Source organism: Mus caroli, chromosome 8 (assembly GCF_900094665.2).
Source record: "Mus caroli chromosome 8, CAROLI_EIJ_v1.1, whole genome shotgun sequence".
NCBI lineage: Eukaryota > Metazoa > Chordata > Mammalia > Rodentia > Muridae > Mus > Mus caroli.
In genome coordinates, this window is record NC_034577.1 from 69,236,352 (window position 1) to 69,253,253 (window position 16,902).

A 16,902-nucleotide genomic window follows, 5' to 3' on the forward strand; every position below is an offset into this window, starting at 1 on the left:
GTCGCACAGACACCCTTGGAAATCTGGTGGGAGGTAGAATTCCTTCTGAGAACAATACTTTGTGTGTTTATGCATGTTCATGTTTTCATGTGCATGTATGTGTATGTATGTGTTCCTGTGTGTGTGTTCATGCATGCTCATGTATTTGTGTGCACATGTGTGTGCATGCATGTGTTCATATGTGCATGTGTGTAGGACAGAACAGCCTTAGGTATCATTCTTCAGGAGTCATTTACCTTGTTTTTTGAGACAGGGTCTCACATGGGGACCTAAGGCTGGCTAATTTGGCTAGGCCATCCAGTTCAAGCCTGTGGCTTCGTCAGTCCTTGTCCTTCCCAGCACTGGTTTTTACAAGCCGGCGCTACTGTGACCAGCTTCTTACATGGATTCTGGGGACTGAACGTTATTGCTTCATCACTTTATCAACTGAACTAACTTTCTAGACTTCAACATTATATTTTAATAAGCACAAATTTAAATATATGTGGCCATACTAGAAACCAATTACACTAAAATGGAGCTAGCAAAATACTGAAAATAAAATTCTGATAAAAGATATGTATTCACCAATGAATTATATATTATGTAGTTCTAACTAAATAGTATAATGGCTCAAAAAAAAAACCTACCAAGATGTTTTAGGATTGTCCACATATGTTTTTCCCTCTAAAAAAGCCATGATATCCTCTAAAAAAGCCATGATATCCTTAAACAATATAGTGGATTATTATCTCTATTTAAAGTCAGAGGAGATGATACATTTCAGGGGACTTTAGTGAAAACACACACATTTTCCTGGATTACGTGCAAACTCCCAAAGGAATTCGTTTCATCCTATTTGTTAACAGATCTTTCCTGGGCCACTCCACTGCAGAAGGCTCTCCGACGTGACCATAAAAAGCACCTGGTTTCTGTCCTTGTTTGAAAGTACAGTACAAGCATCCTTTGAGGCTCTCCCTCCCCTCTCCTCCCTCACCCACCCAGTGTTTGCAGCCTCTTCCCACAGAACTGCAGGCTGAGTGGATGCGACCCACCAGCCGTTGCCTGGGAGGTTGCTCTGGAAGGTGACCCAGGACAGGGCAGGATGGAGCACCCCTCCTCCTCCTCTATGAGAAAGGCCTACTGAGAAAGTTGGTTACACAGTTTCAATTCTGAACTGATGTCATCAGCCTAGGGATTTGGAAAGGGCCTTGGGACAGACTAAAGGAGAGCAAAGATGAAGGGTGGAGCATTAAAGAAGATAGAAAATTACGTTTAAAAAAAAGTGTATTCTAGACTTGGACTGAACCCTGCAATCTCACCAGTTTGACTCATACCCTTGATTGCCACCTGTGGCCAGCACCTGGCCTCCCTCTCCTCAGACCCTTACACAGGAACTGCAGGTTTCACGACACCACCTGTTTGATTCTGTCTATTTCCGGGGATCAGCAAGTTCCTTGGTATAGGACCATTTCTCCTCTAATGCTTTGCTCTGAAAGTCTAGAATGCGTCTCTGCCCCTTCCGATTGCATCCCCTAAGCATTGGCTAGGTCATCCTTCTGTCTTGTTTTTCATTGTGGAACCTGACCTACTTCAAAGGCAGTGAGAAAACAACTTTGATTTTGAGGTTGCCAGTTTGCCAGAGTTCTATTTGTTTGTTTGTTTGTTTAGTGTTCAGGGATTCACAGTGCTGATGTGCTCCTAGATGCCAGCCTTTGATTCCTATCAGCCCCATAAACATTGCTGCATATGTGCAGTGAGCAAAGCCCAGGTCTTAGGAATCTCGATGTCTAATTCTTTATCAAATTTGCTTCTAGGTCAGAACCTATAGTTTCATGTATGACTCCTCACAGGGCATACATTTTGCTCATTTTGCTAGAGAAATGTTTTGTGCAATATTCTTAGGGCAAATAAGATTTGTGTTCAGAAATATAGCTGAGCCAGCTGTACTTCCTCAAGTAACATCTATGTGTCTGTCAGATGTCTTGTGTGTCTTAACCATAAAGCCAAATTACATTTTGCACATATAGAGGTAGTCTCTCTTAGTAAGTTGCCTTGTAATTCGTTGATACAGAAAACCAATTTTGTCTGTAGTTGTGCAATAAGGTAAGGGGGAAATAACAGAGAAGCTCTAGTCAAGAAGCTACATGCAGGTCAGGGTCGCCTTTCAGGCTGTCGGCACAGAAGCCTTGTGGAGACAGCAGCAGGCCTCAAGAGAGTGGCGTGCACAGTACCTTCCCTCCCAACTAACTCATTTTAAGCTTTAGAACATTTTTAAATTGAAATGTTGAACTTGATATGGTTAGTGAATTGGCACATGACCAATACCTCCATGAACTTGGACGTGGCGTTGAGCATGCAGGTCCTATGCAGCTCGCCCTTGTATTCGAAGGGTACCATGACGAAGCCGATTGCTTCCGGGATGGCCAAGATGAAGGAAAGGATCCAGATGGAGACGATTTCAATGGCGGTAATCAAGGGGATCCCGATTCCTTGAACTCGGCTCCAGGAAGCCACTGCTCTGTACCTGAATGGGAGTTGGGGAGGGAAGGGAGAGGGAGGAAGAGAAAAGAAGTGGGGGGTGTAAATCATGTTGTTAGTATATTTTGAGCTAATTTTGACGGGAAAGTGCCCTCCCTGAACAGAAGTACAACCATTGGCTTTTGAGGAGTTTTCAGCAAGCCTTGATGGAAAATAAAACGAAACAAAGCAAACCAGCTTTCCATTTGGAAACAGCCTGCCAGGCCTGAGTCTAAAATCTATAAAGAACTAAACTTTATGAGGGCTACAAAATCCTGTCATCCAGATATGACGTGCATGTGGCAACCATGGACATGGAGCAGCTATGGAGTCCTATTTAAGGCCTTTGCAGGATTGGGCCCTTTACCAGTCCATGGGTGGTACCCATGAGGCTCCAGCCCTTCCTGAGTAGCTATCATCAGCAATTAGTGGTGACAGAGGGAGGCAGTGTCATTTTCTTCAGTAGTGTGGCCACTGGTGTATTGTCCATCTGCCAACCATCTGCCCAAGATCATAAGCAACATTTATTGAACTGAGGGACAGAACTGGTCAGGGAGAAGGAGTCCAGGGAGAGGGGACAAGAGAGGGTAATGGGGGGGGGTGTGTGAATATTTTTACAATGCATTGTGTATGAAATTGTCAGTAAGCCAGTAAGTAGATAAATAATGGCAAAATAAAGAGAAAATCTTATTTTAGATTTTGAAAGTGGCACCAGGAGCCGTGTGCCTATGTGCTTTAAGGTGGGGGGAGGAGACAGGCAGGGTAGTGAGGGCTGCTAGGGCATTCATAGTAGTGTGTGTGTGTGTGTGTGTGTGTGTATCCATCCATCATCTACCTATATCTATATCTGTATATACTTGATTTGTGGGGACATTATCTCTTTATGTAGCCTTGGCTGTCCTGAAATTCACTCTGTAGACCAGGCTGTCCTCAAATTCAGAGATCCACCTGCCTCTGCTTCGTGAGTGCTGGGATTAAAGGTATTAAAAGTATGTGCCACCACTGCCTGGTTCTGGCTTCTCTTTATTAACAAAACTTGAAACATTACCAATGAAGTAGTTGATCCTTGAGTGATTCATGATCACACATATTTCATTGTTTTTTCCCTTCCTTTACCATCAGACTGGCTTTATCAGGCAGCAGGTCCAACACACAGCATTTGGTATCAAAGGGTTAACTATCTCCCATTATAGACCTGTGCCAGAGAATATGAGTTACAAATATCTTTCTTCCTAACCTTCAGCTCAACAATCCAACAGAAAGGAATAGTTCACATGGATGGTAGGATACAAGTATAAATGAATAATAAATAGAATATAAACAACCCTCTGGCATTAAGAAACCATGCTTTAGTTTTCACTTCAATATTTTTGGTATGAGTATGAATTACAGCAGTGTCTCCTGTAGCCCAGGATAGCCTAGACTCACACTGTTTCCTTGGATGGCCTCGGGCACCTGATCTTCTTGCTCTGCTTCCCAAGTGCTGGGGTTGCAACTGTGTACTGCTGTGCCTGGCTAGTTAATATTTTTATGCTAGCAGTCACGTGTAAATATCTGAAGAAAGTCCATGGCTTTGATTTGATATGCTGGTTGGACGCTGCTTTCAGACTTACTATGAAAAGAAGATCTGGGACATGCCATGGTCTTTTTTATTTTTTAATGGCATGTGTTTTTGTGGCTTAATTTTTGAAATGTTTCTTCCTGTTGCAATGGGAAGAAAGCATTTTCTTTTTATAGCTTTCATTGAGTCGTGCCAGACAGACCTGTAACCAGACCAAAGCATTGGATACAGGTGCGCTTGAGGTTGCAGGATGTGCATTTGACTGTCGAAGATTAATTAATAAGCCAAGACTGTGTACAAGTTCCTCCTATTCACCAAAGTGAACTCTTTGTTGTTTATAATTAGCTCTCCATTTCAGCGTCTTCACACAGCACGTGTCTGTGAATGCAGCTCCTAAGAATGGCAATGCCTCGTTCTTTACCAGATTTGCTTATAGATTAGACCCTATAAACGTCTATAGCACATATATTGTATAGTATGATGATACCACATGATGTACGGGCATTGCAATTTGCTGGAGAACTGGTTTGCAAAATGTTTTTAGGATAAGTAAGATTTGCATGCATAAGAATGTCTGGGAAAAACCCAGGTTTGCTCAGAATGAAATAAAATAGAGCTCTTTCAGCAGATCATGAAAATCCTTTCATAGGCATAAACTCTAACCTAAAATTCATGGTTTTTACAGTAAGATAAAGATTGGTGCTTATTTTGATTTCCAGTTCTATTTTCTCTTCTTTGTGGCTTATTGATCTAGCCATCCAATGTTCAATAAAAGCCAGAGTGGAGACCAGATGTCTGTGTTTGAGGACGTCCAGCCAAGATGCATCTGCCTCTTCTCCACTTCCCTAACCTCAGTTAGGTGATTTAAACAAAACACCTTTGCTCACAAGAGCAAAGAAGCCAGGTGTCTTAGCAGGTGCCTGGGGAAGCAGATGGTTTAAGAAGATAACAAGATGAGTATGTTTATAAATCAGCTTTATTTCATTTGCCATCACGAGTAAATCCGACTGGCATGCACACACACACACACACACACACACACACACACACACACACACACACACTGGTAAAGATTTCTTTTGTACATAGAAGTGGTTTTTAGCAGGTAGTTCACTAAATGGCTCATAACCAGTCCAGTCTTTTATTGACTCATCTCATGAAGAATCAGAATATTTTCTGCTTGCAGTCACATTGATCTTGCTAACATTTTTGTGAGCTGTTATGCGGAAATGACTACGGGAACAATAATAAACGATTCCCTGTGATGATGGACAGGCACGGGGAAGTTGTGGAAACTATGAAACCCTAAATGTTGCAATGTTGAGTTTTTTTTTTTTTTTCTTGGAAGTTTATTTTCTAACATATGCGTGCACACCCACCCACACGCTTTTCTTACTAGTGAGCAGCCTTTATTTTAAGTGATGTGTGTGTGTGTATGTGTCTGAAAGATATCTTCAGTAGTCATATCACCACCAACTCATCTTTCCTCTTGAAATGTTCCATCCTGTGGCTGCCCCCATATTCTCCTGGTCACTCCTCATCTCCTTAGCTAGACCCATTCTGTCCCCAATGCTTAGAACTGGATTTCTACAGGCACCAGTCCTTGGGACTCTGTCTCGGTGATCTCCTCCAACCTATGGAGTTAGTACCATTTAAACTACTTATGTGTTGATAATGCTCAAATTTATTGTTCTAGTTTGGAACCCACCTCAAACTTTGGACTTGAATAGGTAGTTGCCAACTTAAGAGTCCCACTGGGCATTCGAGGAACATCAAAAGAGCTCAAAGCGGCCCTGAACCTCTTCTTGCCATCTCAACCTCAAGGCTTAGCTTCGCTCCCCTTCCACCACATTCTCAGTCCTCTTGCAAACCTTCTAACATCTTCCTTCAAAGGGGCCCACTTATTGCATGGTGGTGCACACCTTTAATGCCAGCACTCAGGAGGCAGAGGCAGGAGCATCTTTGTGAGTTTGAGGCCAGTCTGGTCTACAAATCAAGTTTCAGGACAGCCGGTACTACATAGAGAGACTTTGTCCCAAAACAAAACACCAAAGCCTCCAAACCCTCAATAAAACACTCCCAAGGGTGTTCATCCCCCAGGGTGCTCCCCCCTCAGGGTGCTCACATCCCCCCTCTCACCCATCCTCATACTGCCTACGTTATGCTGACAGTTTTCTAACTGCTGCCCGTGCCCACCTTGCCTTGAAACAGCCTTCCTTGGCTCAGCAATGGGAACAAGCCTACTAGATTGGGCATCCTCTGCTGCAACCTTGCTATGACTGCCTACCTTCCAGACACCCACCGGGGACCTCACCCCGGCTTGCTTTCTTCTTTTACTTGTTCTCAGGTCTTTACTCACTTGTATCTTAAAAACATTTCTTAAAATTTAAATTGAGGTTTCATTGTGCCTCCAAGGCTGACCTGGAACAAACACACAGGCAAAGCTGGCCTTGGATTTGTGAATCCTTACCTCATTCTTCTGGGTGCCAGGATGACAGATAATGCACCACCATCCCCAGCTCAGCTGACTTTTTATGGCACCTATGAGAATCTGTGAGTCGTCTTCTTGAATATTCTGTTCCATTTACATTTATTTTTTTCTTTGTAGTATTCATCACTATGGGTCTGTCTTAGGGTTTTAATGTGGTGCAGAGACACCATGGTCAAGGCAATTCTTATAAATGAAATCATTTAATTGGGATGGCTTAAGTATCAGAGGTTTGGTCTCTATCATGATGTTGGGAAACATGGCAGAATGCAGGCAGACGTGGTGCCGGAGGAACCAGAGTTCTACATTTTGATTCAAAGGCAGCAGAAGGGAACTGTCACACTGGCCAGACGTGAGCATATATATGAGACCTCAAAGTCCCACCTCCACAGTGATACACTTCCTCCAATAAGGCAACTGTTAGGTTGCCACTTCCCATGGGCCAAGCATACTTAAACCAGCACCAGGGACCAGCCAAGTTTTTTCTTTATGTTTTTGTTGGTTGTCTGTGCCAAGCCTTCCATTGAGAAAATCACCGACATTCAGTCAGGCACAATGAGTACTTCCATCCACGGAAGAGTAGGTATCAGAGCACGGCCTCCTGAAGCAAGGGCTGCTTCCCCTTCTCTTGCCTTACCATGCATAGTTTCACTTTATTGAACAAAGGAATTTACACTGTGAGCATTTCCCTGCTTCGCAAGCTAGCCCTGCATTAGGGCACACACACCAAAGCTAACAACCCCCACCCCTTGAAGCAAAGAATCGCCCTGCATTAGGGCGCATACACCAAAGCTACCCCTCCAGAAGCACAGAATCAAATAATTGTTAAACAAGGAGGGACCTCTTGGCTGTTCACTTTTGCTCTTGTATTCAATATGGGAATCCCGTGCACTAGAAAGGGCTAGGCATTATCACACCCCACACCGGTGTCCAGTGAATGGGGGAGCCTGGGCTAGGAGTTAGGTCTGCTGACTCACAGTGGGGTCTTGCAGCTTTCTCACCCTGACATGTGATAGCAGAGTAAAAGGAGAAACTGTCTTTTACTTATGTGAGGTCATTTGCTAGAGTGCAAGCCAATAAGTAGATTTTTAAATGTCTTCAAGGCTAGAGGCACTTCCTGTATGTATGCTGAATTATTGTTATTGTTATTATTAGTATTGCTATTACTACTTTATTTTTTGAGACAGGGTCTTAATATGTAGTCCTGGCTGTCTTGGAACTTTCTATATAGACCAGGATGGTGTCAAACTCACAGAGATTTGCCTACCTCTGCCTCCTGAGTGCTGGAATTAAAGACATGCATTACTTTGTCCAATCTGTGTGTGGAATTTTGAAGGTAAGGCTAGAGACAGCCATTGTTATATTATATAAACATTATGGCTGAATGAACTTAAAAACATTATAAAATAAAAGTTAAATTAAAAAAATGTCACTTCAACAAAATATTTTTACTTTTAAAACTTTTTGCCCATTATTATTATTATTATTATTATTATTAGTTATTGTTGTTGTTTAAGACAAGGTTTCTTTGTGTAGCTCTGGCTGTCCTTGAGCTCACTCTGTAGACCTAGCTGGCCTTGAACTCATAGATTATCTGCCTCTGCCTCCTGAGAGTTTAGATTAAGGGTGTGCAAACCTAGTTTGAATGTATTATTTACTCAAATCAGTTATAACTGTATTTTTGCTCTGTTTACATGGGAAGGCTCTCCCACAGAAATGGCATTTGTAGTTTAATGGCTGCACACGATGTCATGGTATTGATCCCATTTCCATCAGTCTTTTTTCATGAGTCATGTTTAGCATCTCACAGGAGTGATGAACACATTTGTACACAGAGATTTTTTTCTTATTGTTAGCAACTTTCCTGGATGAATTATTAGCAGTAGTATTGTTAAATCAAGGCAATGAGAGGTAGCCAAAACACACCCATTCTACAGACACAGTCTCACTGTGCAGCCCAGCCTGGCCTGGAATTTACTCTAGCCTCTAACTTCTGTGATCCTCCTGCCTCAGTCTCCTGGCCAGTTAGTTACATGGCAGTTGTGTTTCAGCATGCTGGGTCATGCGATATAAAATGCAGTATATAATATCTAGTGTTGACAGATGCTTGTTCACAGCGTAACCCATTGGCTTTTCTTCAATTTTGCTACTCCAAGAAGGTAAAGAGGCACACCTCTGCTGTCTTTAATTAAGAGCAACTGGTCATTTGTGATGGTTAGTTCTGATTTATATCTTGACACCATGGACACACAGAGGGGTTGGAGGGAAAATCCTGACAGAGAGACTTCTCACAAGAAAGCACATGAGTTGGGTGGCCAGGAGATGCTAATGTGAGCACTTGTGTGGCTGGTTCTGACGGTGGCTCTCCTGTTCCAGGCCTGGCCTCTGATAGATTGGCACCACAGTCCTGCCAGGCTGAGAGGCCCAGAGACTTCCAGATGACCCTGACAAGAGGCTGGACCAGTGAGTTGGGGACTTGAGACAAGCTTAGTGCCAGCTGCAAGCTACTAGAGAACCCAGCTGCAGTGACAGGGCACAGAAATGGCCAAATTCCCGACCCGTAACATAGTGAGTTCTGATAAAATGGTTATTTTAAACGACTGAGTTTGAGGGTATCTGGTTATCAAAGAGAAGTGGGGTTAGCCAAACTAACCAGTTGCCTGATCCTGACAGCAGAGTAAGATAAAGGATGATTTAAGTGCACGCTGCAGGGGACAAACTCAAAACAAGATCCTGAATTGCCCCAGCCAGAGTGTGACACTGTCCATTTCCCGTCTCTTCGGCTCAACCACTTCTGTGCCTTCCCTCTTATTTATTCATCAGTGGGAAACCACAAGCAGAACACATCCAAGTCTAAAGAGGCGCGCCTCAGAAAACCACCTTACACTGCTGGACCTAGGATCCGGCTCTGAGATTGTCAGGGAGGGTACCAATCAACAACGGGAGGCACTGGCATCATGTCTGAAGCTTGAGGCATACAAAGAAAAGCTGCCTTCCTAATGGACCTTTGCAGCGTTTCCAGGTATCTAATTATACACTGCTCTGGAAGAGTCGTTAAGAGAGTTTTATCTTTTTATAGGCTCCTTCCCCAGACATCTAACTACAAGTTGGATCTGTACCCGGGCTTGTTTATAGCGTGACCCTGTCATCGTCTCGTACTTTAAACAAGACTATTAACTTCACAAAGAGCAGCATTGAATCGCCTTTCTTCTTCTGTTCTCCCCCCAAATAAAGTAAAAGTAACATTTGAAACTCATCACAGCTGCAAGAAAAAAAAACATTTTATGGCTGGTAACAGTTGATTATTCATAGTTTTTCTGGGAAAAGTTCGTCCCTTATAAAAGTATACTTAACTTTAGCATTATAAAGTTTACTGATAAAGCTGGGCAGAAGCCAAAACTTGTTTTTAAATTTCTTTCTCTATTTCTGAAAACTTTCTCATAAGAGTAAGAATGAACATATATTTAAGGTAAATAAATTATAGTTAAAATTGAGGAGTAATTAGTAAAAGGGTTAAACTGAGGCAAGTCCACAGTTAAGCAAAGGAGGCTCATCAACCAGGTGGAGACAGTGACTCTGACCAGCTTGTTTATCTGTCTCTGCACCATGGCGATCGAGGAAGCTGGGACTTTTCTTTGGTTTTATTGCATTCTGTATTTCAGTAAGTAATTAGAGAAGAAATTCAAAAGTGCTTAGACATATGCTTTCTCTCAGGACAGCTCCAAAACCAAAGATGATTATCATATTTTAAAAATATCATTAAAATACCATGGTAACTCTTCCTGGGCGGTATCTGGTTCAGACAAGAAAAATATGGTTTTAAAAACTAAAAATTATTCTTAAAGGACTCCAGACTCCCCCATCTTACTGCTGTCTCATTAAAAAAAAAAAGTGGTTCCTCCCTCCAGTGGAATATAGTGAGATCATGTGAGGGCTCAAAGCTAATGATATTCTATGTGCAGTGATTAATTATAAGGATTAGAACACTGGTTCAGGAGGTAAGGAAACACAAGTTCAGGTCCCAGTGCCTATGTCAGTTGTCTCCCAACTGCCAGCAACTCCAGCTCCAAGGGATGCAATGCTTCTGGCCTCCTTAGGCACCAGCACTGACATGTACAACACACACACACACACACACACACACACACACACACACATGCACACACATGCACACACATGTACACACAGAGACACACACTTAAAAATAAAATGACCTTTAAAAAATATTAAAGGAATTGTGTGTGGACATGGTTCATTCTCCAGTATGAAAACCTGAAATATAAATGTCACATCTGTCCCCGTATGGATCCTCAAGCTCAAAGCCAGCATCAAAGGACAACGGTAAAGGCCACCAACAAAGGACTGGGAGTGCTTTCCCAAGGAGGCCTCTCCTGGATGAAGGCCATTCTAGCAGAATGACGTTTTAAAATGGCTCATCTCCTTGATTTAAAAGTCAAACCACATCTGAATGAAACCATTTTGGGCATTATTATTTTTATTATTATTCTCTCTTATAAATGAAGAATGGCATTTTATTTGGGTCTTGACTCAAAGCTAACATGAGTCATGTGATTCATGAATGGGATGAGGAGAGGAGGGGCTCTGGGGAGGGTACCCCGCACCAGAGAGAGGAGTTGGTGAACGAAGCCACCCCCTTCCCTGCTGTGGGGGGTCAGAAGCTCAGGAAGAAGGCTTCTGAGATTTGGAAACCACCCAGGAGGCACAGCCTTGGCTGGGTCTGGAGTGGGGCAGGTTTCCCCTCAGCTGGGAAGCCTGTTGCCTTAGTGTCTGTGGTGGTTTGGCTGAGAGTGACCCCATATGTTCATGTTTGCACTGCTTAGTCCCCAGTGGAACTGTTTGGGAAGGATTGGGAGGTAAGTCTTTGATGGCAGAGGTGGGTTGCTGGCAGTGGGCTTTGAGTAACTAAGATGTTGCCTTATTCATTTAAAAAATGTTATGAATGTTTGGTCTGAATTTTAAATATTTACCTCTTAAAATATGCTTGTGATTACATTCAGAATGTTTATTATTTTTGTCTTCTTTTTAAAACTGTATTTACTCACTTTACATCCCAATATCCCCCTCTCCTCCCAGTGCCCTTCACACAGACCCTCTCCCTTTTCTTCACTCCCCTTCTCAAGCTCCTCCCCATAGGTATCACCCCCTCTGGCACATCAAGTCACTGCAGGACTGGACTAAACCTCTCCCACTGAGGCCAGGCAAGACAGCACAGTTAGGGGAGCAGGATCCATAGGCGGGCAACAGATTTAGGCACAGCCCCCTTCCCCCTCTTTGAAGACTGAGCTGCACATCTGCAGGGGTGGGGGGGACCCAGGTCCAGCCCATGATTGCTCTTTGGTTGGTGGTTCAGTCTCTGGGAGCCCCAAGGGTCCAGGTTAATTGACTCTGCTGTTCTTCCTGTGGGGTCCCTGTCCTCTTTGGGTCCCTCAATCCTTCCTCTGACTCTTCCACAAGACTTTGCAAGCTTGGTCTAATGTTTAGCTGTGGGTCTTTGCATTTGTTTCCATTGGCTGCTGAGTGGAGCGTCTCAGAGGATAGTTATGCTAGGTTTATTATTATTTTTTAAATTAAGAGGTTTCTTCTTAAAGAGTTACATATCTTTTATACCCATGTGTATGACACGTGAGTTTATGTTCACCACATACATGCAAGTGCCAGAAGAGAAGAACATCAGATCTCCTGCAGCTGGAGCTAAAGGTGGTTGCGGGCCACCATATGGGTTCTGGGAACTGAACCCAGTTCTTTTCAAGAGCAATGTGTACTCTTAACCTTGAAGCCTTCTCTCCAGCCTCTGAGAAGGTTCTTCTTCCAGAGGTCAAAATGTATTATTTTCTTCTGTCACTTTGTACTTTGAGAGTTGGCATGCTTAAGGACGGTGGTTAAGAATGAAGATGACCCATTGGATTACTGGCTCCTGGGCTTCCTAGTTTCATGTACTTGATTAAACCACTCAACCTTAGCTTTCATATCTGTAAAATGGGGATACTTATGGCAATACACTGTTAGAGAAAATATTATCTACACACTATAATGTGTCTAGTTCTTATGTATAAATGGTAATTGTATATTTTACTATTATATATAGGAATAAGTAAGACTTTAAGTTTTCCTCTCAGGGAGCTAAACAGCATGACTTATAAATGGGTCAGTCCTTCACTTTATCAGTGACATTTCTGTGTACTACAACACCCAGTCTGTTTGCCTAGTGATGTGTCGGATTATGCCCCAACCCCAACCCTATCCCTGTAGAACCCTAACTCTAACCCTAACCCTATCCCTGTCTAACCTTAACCCTAATCCTAACCCTAATTCTGTCTCCCTCTAACTCTAACCCAGCCTCTCTATCCTATTGATTAGACACTGTAGCTTTTAAACATCTAACATGGAAATAACACGTTGTTCCTTTTGTCAACTGTCAGAATTATTTTCTTACTTCTTTTCCTCACTTTTTTAAAAAGATTTATTTATTTATTTATTATATGTAAGTACACTGTAGCTGTCTTCAGATGCACCAGAAGAGGGAGTCAGATCTCAGTACGGATGGTTGTGAGCCACCATGTGGTTGCTGGGATTTGAACTCTGGACCTTCGGAAGAGCAGTTGGGTGCTCTTACCCACTGAGCCATCTCGCCAGCCCTTTTCCTCACTTTTAAAATAAGACTTTTAGACTTATTTTAAACATTTTAATCACATAATAGAATGAGAACACATCTCTATATCAGTGGTGTAAGAGATACCATTTAAAACCTCTACTTTTCAAATCTTCTAACGTGTTAGGAGGCAGCCATGTCTGCCACAACCCCTCCAACACAGCACTTAAAAGAAGGAGGAAACTGTATTGGTGTGCTCATGTAGGGAACAGCAGTGGGAACTTACTGGTGACTCGATCAGGTTGGCGCTTGCTCAGCATCTTAGGGAAATGGCCAACACTCCGGTCTTCTGTATAGTCTGTGGGAACTATACAGTGGCCTCTTATGCGGCATTTCCATTTCTCTACCACTGGGAATTAAACCGGGTTTTGCATGCCTGTCGGGTCTCACCCTGAGCCACATCTCCCTGACATGATGCAGCAGCTGACTTAGGCCAGAGCAGCTCATTCATGACTTGTTTCTCACCAGATCACTGCAGATCCTAGTAGGCAGTGAAGTCATTTCTAATCTTTGCATTTAACCATGGAGATGTGGACATTTTAAATTCTCCATATCACTGTATTTTCAACTATTGATAAAATTATCTTTTGTGTTTTAGTTTTGGCAAATATATTTATTTCAAATAACAGTCCAAAACACTTCATTTATTTTGTGTTTCAGGCATCAGAGACATATGGTTTCTTTTAGAAAGACCCCATTACAAGTTATAACTGTTAATGTGTTTTGATGTCTAAACACAGCAATGATTTTATTTGAAAATTAGAAATCATAGCCCTTAGCTGTTCCTTATGAGAGTGAGCTACTCTCTGTGCCAATGGGAGTGGCCATCAGTGGGATGTCTTAAAATAATGAAAGCTTTTCTAAGTTGTACGTGAGCCAAAGCTATGGTGTGTGGTACAGTCACACAGTAGTGGTGGTGTGTTGTACACAAACCACATAGCAATGGCACATTGTACACACCAACCACACAGCAATGGTGCATTGTACACAAACCACACAGCAATGGCACACTGAACACACCTACCACACAGAACTATGTTAAATATGCAGGTGTGCCACAAAATGTGCTGTACCATCCTGACTTTGATTCCTTATAATAATTATACTATATAATTACTAGATGTAGATATATGCATAGATAATGTTAGAAGTTGCAGGTGACATCATATAGTCAGATCTCTGTGTAGCCCTGGCTGTCCTGGAACTTGCTCTTTAGACCAGGCTAACTTTGAACTCAAAGATGTGCCTGCCTCTGCCTCCCAAGTGCTACCATGCCAGCATTAAATTAGGTCATTTTAAAAAAAAGAGCTTCTTAAATTTTTTTTTCTATTAGTGACCCTCTGTGCTTGAGAATTAAAAAAAAAATCATTTTATTTAGTGTATGGGTGTTCTGCCTGTTTAATGCTTGTGCCCCTGTGCATTCCTGGATGCCTAAGGAAGTGTTGGATCCCCTGAAACTGGAGTCACAGAATGGTTTGGGCTGCATTGTGGGTTCTGGGAACCTCACCCAGGTTCTATGTAAGAGCAGCTAGTGCGCTGACTCCCACTCCATCTCTCTCTGTCTCCAAGCTTTTTAAAAATTATCTTTAATCATGTTGTGGGTATATGTGCAGCTGTCCACGGAGCCAGAGAGTGATCCCCTGGGGTTGGAATGATGGGTGGTTGAGACCCGCCTGATGTGGGCACCAGGAACCAAACTCTGGTCCTGTGGAAGAGCAGTGCATAGTTTTAACCACTGATCCATTTCTCTAGCCCTTTGCCTGAGAAGTCTTTATGAGCCACCATGTAATAGGTACATAAAATAGGCATGCAGATAAAATTTTTACTGATAATGTATTACAGATAAATTAATCCAATGGTTTAATAGATGTATAAAATCTTGTTTGATTTTTATTATTGTGTGTGTGCATGATAAGTGTGTGGCATTTCATAATGCACGTGTCAAGGTCAGAGGTCAATTTTATGGGGCCAGTTCTTCCCTTCTACTTTTACATCAGTTCCATATGTTGATCTCAGGTCATCGGGCTGGTATGGCTAGTGGTCTTTATCATCTTACTGGCTCAATTTTTATCACCTATTAAAAATGAGTACAATACTATCTACTAATGACATGGGATTCTTGTTTATTTTTACATAAAGAACACTGTCTTTGGGGCTGGAGATGACCCAGTGGCTAAGAACGTCTGTGGTTCTTGCAGAAGACCTAGGTTCCACTCCCAGCACCCATGTTGGACAGCTCCTGACCGGTTAACTCCAGTTACAGGGGATCAGATGCCCTCTTCCAGCCTCTGTGGCACCTGCACACACACGTGTAAAATAAAATAATTCTTAAAAAAATGTATCTTAGCTGACTTTGATAATGTACTATATAGACCACATTCAAAGTTTTTCAGAAGTGACTGATTTTTGAGTTTATAACTGTCAATGCTGAGGGTAGGTTCTTGTATGACACATGGGACAAAATGGCGGAATGTTTACAGCCATTTCAGAAATTGTTGGAAAGTCTATTCTTTTTTTTTTTTAACTTCATAGTAGCTAAAATATTTATTTATAGACTGTTACCGTTCTTATTATTTCTTTTTATTAGATATTTTCTTTATTTACATTTCAAATGTTATCTATCTCCTTTCCTAATTTCCCCTCCGAAAATTCCCTATCCCTTCCCCACCCCTACCCCCTGCTCCCCAACCCACCCACTCCAGCTTCCTGGTCCTGGCATTATCCTATACTGGAGCATAGAACCTTCACAGGACCAAGGGCCTCTCCTCCCACTGATGGCTGACTAGGCCGTCCTCTGCTACATATGCAGCTATAGCCACGAGTCCCACTATGTGTTTTCTTTGATTGGTGGTTTAGTCCCAGGCAGCTCTGGGGGTACTGTGGATATTAGCCCAGAAGCTCAGAATACCCAAGATACAATTTGCAAAACACATGAAACTCAAGATGAAGGAAGACCAAAGTGTGGATACTTTGATCCTTCTTAGAAGGGAGGACAAAATACCCATGGAAGGAGTTACAGAGACAAAGTTCAGAGCAGAGACTGAAGGAATGAATCCAGAGATGGCCCCACCTGGGGATCCATCCCATAAACAACCATCAAACCCAGACACTATTGCAGATGCCAACAAGCGCTAGCTGACAGGAGTCTGATAAAGCTGTCTCCTGAGAGGCTCTGTCAGTGACTGGTAAATACAGATGTGGATGCTCACAGCCATCCATTGGATGAAGCACAGGATTCCCAACGAAGGAGCTAGAGAAAGTACCCAAGGAGCTGAAAGGGTTTGTAGCCCCATAGGTAGAGAGTCTGTTCTAATCCCCATTCATTTAAAGATATGTTAAAATGAAATTCAAGTCAATGACTCATAACAAAAAATTTAAAAATCAAGTATTTTAACACAAGTAAAAGCATTATGTTTAATATGTACAATAAACACCTCAGTTGACTACATATAGTGGTCTTGAATCTGGGCCAGGTGGCTTCAGGCAGTGTTACTGGCACTGTGTGGTGAGAACATGAATATACACACTGTAGAGCCCACTGTGTGAGCATGTGAGCATGCACACTGTAGAGTCCCTCTGTGTGGGCATATGAGCAGGCACACTGTAGAGTCCCTCTGTGTGGGCATGTGAGCAGGCACACTGTAGAGTCCCTCTGTGTGGGCATGTGAGCAGGCACACTGTAGA

General features: G+C 42.6%; 1 protein-coding gene across 2 annotated transcripts in view; it reads right to left on the reverse strand.

The window, feature by feature from the left end:
- The window catches only part of Ednra (endothelin receptor type A), a 61,576-nt gene that overhangs the window by 9,115 nt on the left and 35,559 nt on the right, over positions 1 to 16,902 (reverse strand). For both annotated transcript variants that reach the window (XM_021170016.2, XM_029480906.1), the window contains exon 4: positions 2,308 to 2,506. In XM_021170016.2, coding sequence (XP_021025675.1) covers positions 2,308 to 2,506 — 199 coding nt within the window. The remainder of the gene's footprint in view (positions 1 to 2,307; positions 2,507 to 16,902) is intronic.